Consider the following 1,641-nt stretch of genomic DNA (forward strand, 5'->3'; position numbering starts at 1 on the left):
CGTACATGGCGGAAGGAAAGCCCAACAGCTAGCTGCAACAAGGTCAAAAGAAAGAATTGCCGCGTCTGTCTCTCTGTCTGTCCGGCCACCGGCGCCACCAACCCCGGCCGCGTTAACCGTGCATGCATGATCAGGCGTAGCCTCTCTGAGGCTCCGACGACACCTTCCTTTGCAATTTGCCCCGGTTCGCTCCATCTATATAAGCCAGGCCACCCAGTATGCTGGAGCCACACAAAACAAACAAGCTTCGGTTCTCCGTAGCGACTGCGCTGCAATCAGGTCGTCGTAGTACGTAGGTGTTAGCCACATACGCATCAGGAAGCTAACGAGAAGATCAGATCGGAGGTAACGGCAATGGCAATGGCCAAGGCCAGCATCCTCGCCACCTTCGCGGCCGTGGCAGCTCTGGCGGCGGTGCAGCTCGCCGCGGCGGCGGACCACCCCGTGGGAGGCGACGGCTCCTGGGACGCCAGCGGCACCACCGGCTACGACGCCTGGTCCGCCAAGCAGACGTTCAAGCAGGGCGACACCTTGTGTAAGTTGGCTCTCTCTTCTGTCTTCTTCTCCAGCGCAACAAACATGCTGTCAGTCACAACTCACAACAAACAAGCAGTAGAGAGAACTGACGACGCCGCTGCCGCTTCTCTTGTGATGCACGCTGGATCTCTGCCGCCGCAGCGTTCAAGTTCGCGCCGTCGCACGACGTGACGGAGGTGAGCAAGGCCGGCTACGACGCCTGCTCCGGCAGCAACCCCGTGAAGTCCTACACCGGCGGCAGCGCCTCCGTGAAGCTGTCGGCCCCAGGGAAGCGCTACTTCATCTGCAGCGTGCCCGGCCACTGCGCCGCGGGTATGAAGCTGGAGGTCACCGTCGCCGCCGCCGCGGTCACCGCCGCGCCGGCCCCCGCCAAGACGACCAAGCCCCGGCACCAGAGGAGCGTCTCCCCGACCCCGGCCCCTGCCGCGGCTCCGGCTGCGCCGTCCACCGACGAGATGCCCACCGTGTCCTCGCCCACCGCGGCGCCGGCGCCCAAGTCCTCTGACGCCTCCACGCTTGGAGCCAAGGCTGTCGTGGGGCTCGCCGTCGCCACGATGCTCACCTTCTTGGCCATGTGAGGGCGAGTCGTGCTGCGTGACGCGCATGATTTTTGCAGATAAATGTATTATATACATACATATATACTCCAGCGATTCATTATTGCATTGCATTGCATTGTCGTCAGTGCGGCGCACCCACCGACGGTTGTTGCTGACAAGAGTTCATTTAATTGCCGGCCTTTTTTTTATTCGATTGTTAATTATACTGCTACGATGTACTTACTACTTGAATTATTAGTGTATTTGTTGTCACTGTTGATCATCCAATAAATTTATCATTATTATTCTTCCAACACAGTTGGTATTTGGTGATCACGACCTGTATTTAAGGTCTGAATGATATATGTATGCTCACAAATGTCTTGACTTCTTAAAAAATAAATGATGAGTACTACTACTACAGTACTACTGGTACCGAACAATCTTTTTTTTAGCATTGTCTGACAGTAGTGGGTGCGATAACATGCTCTCAATTAATCATGGTTGTTATAATGCATCAAATATATCTTAGTTATAATGCTATTAGAACAGTTATATCAATTAG

At 54.9% G+C, this 1,641-nt stretch overlaps 1 protein-coding gene across 1 annotated transcript; it reads left to right on the plus strand.

The window, feature by feature from the left end:
- Window positions 1–226: 226 nt before the first annotated feature.
- On the plus strand, window positions 227–1,386 carry LOC100280976 (uncharacterized). The gene is made up of 2 exons (NM_001367154.1): window positions 227–535; window positions 679–1,386. Exons 1-2 carry the CDS (start codon window positions 355–357, stop codon window positions 1,113–1,115), a joined length of 618 nt encoding a protein of 205 aa, NP_001354083.1. The 5' UTR covers window positions 227–354; the 3' UTR covers window positions 1,116–1,386.
- The last annotated feature ends 255 nt before the right edge of the window (window positions 1,387–1,641 follow it).

This window comes from Zea mays, chromosome 7 (assembly GCF_902167145.1).
Source record: "Zea mays cultivar B73 chromosome 7, Zm-B73-REFERENCE-NAM-5.0, whole genome shotgun sequence".
NCBI lineage: Eukaryota > Viridiplantae > Streptophyta > Magnoliopsida > Poales > Poaceae > Zea > Zea mays.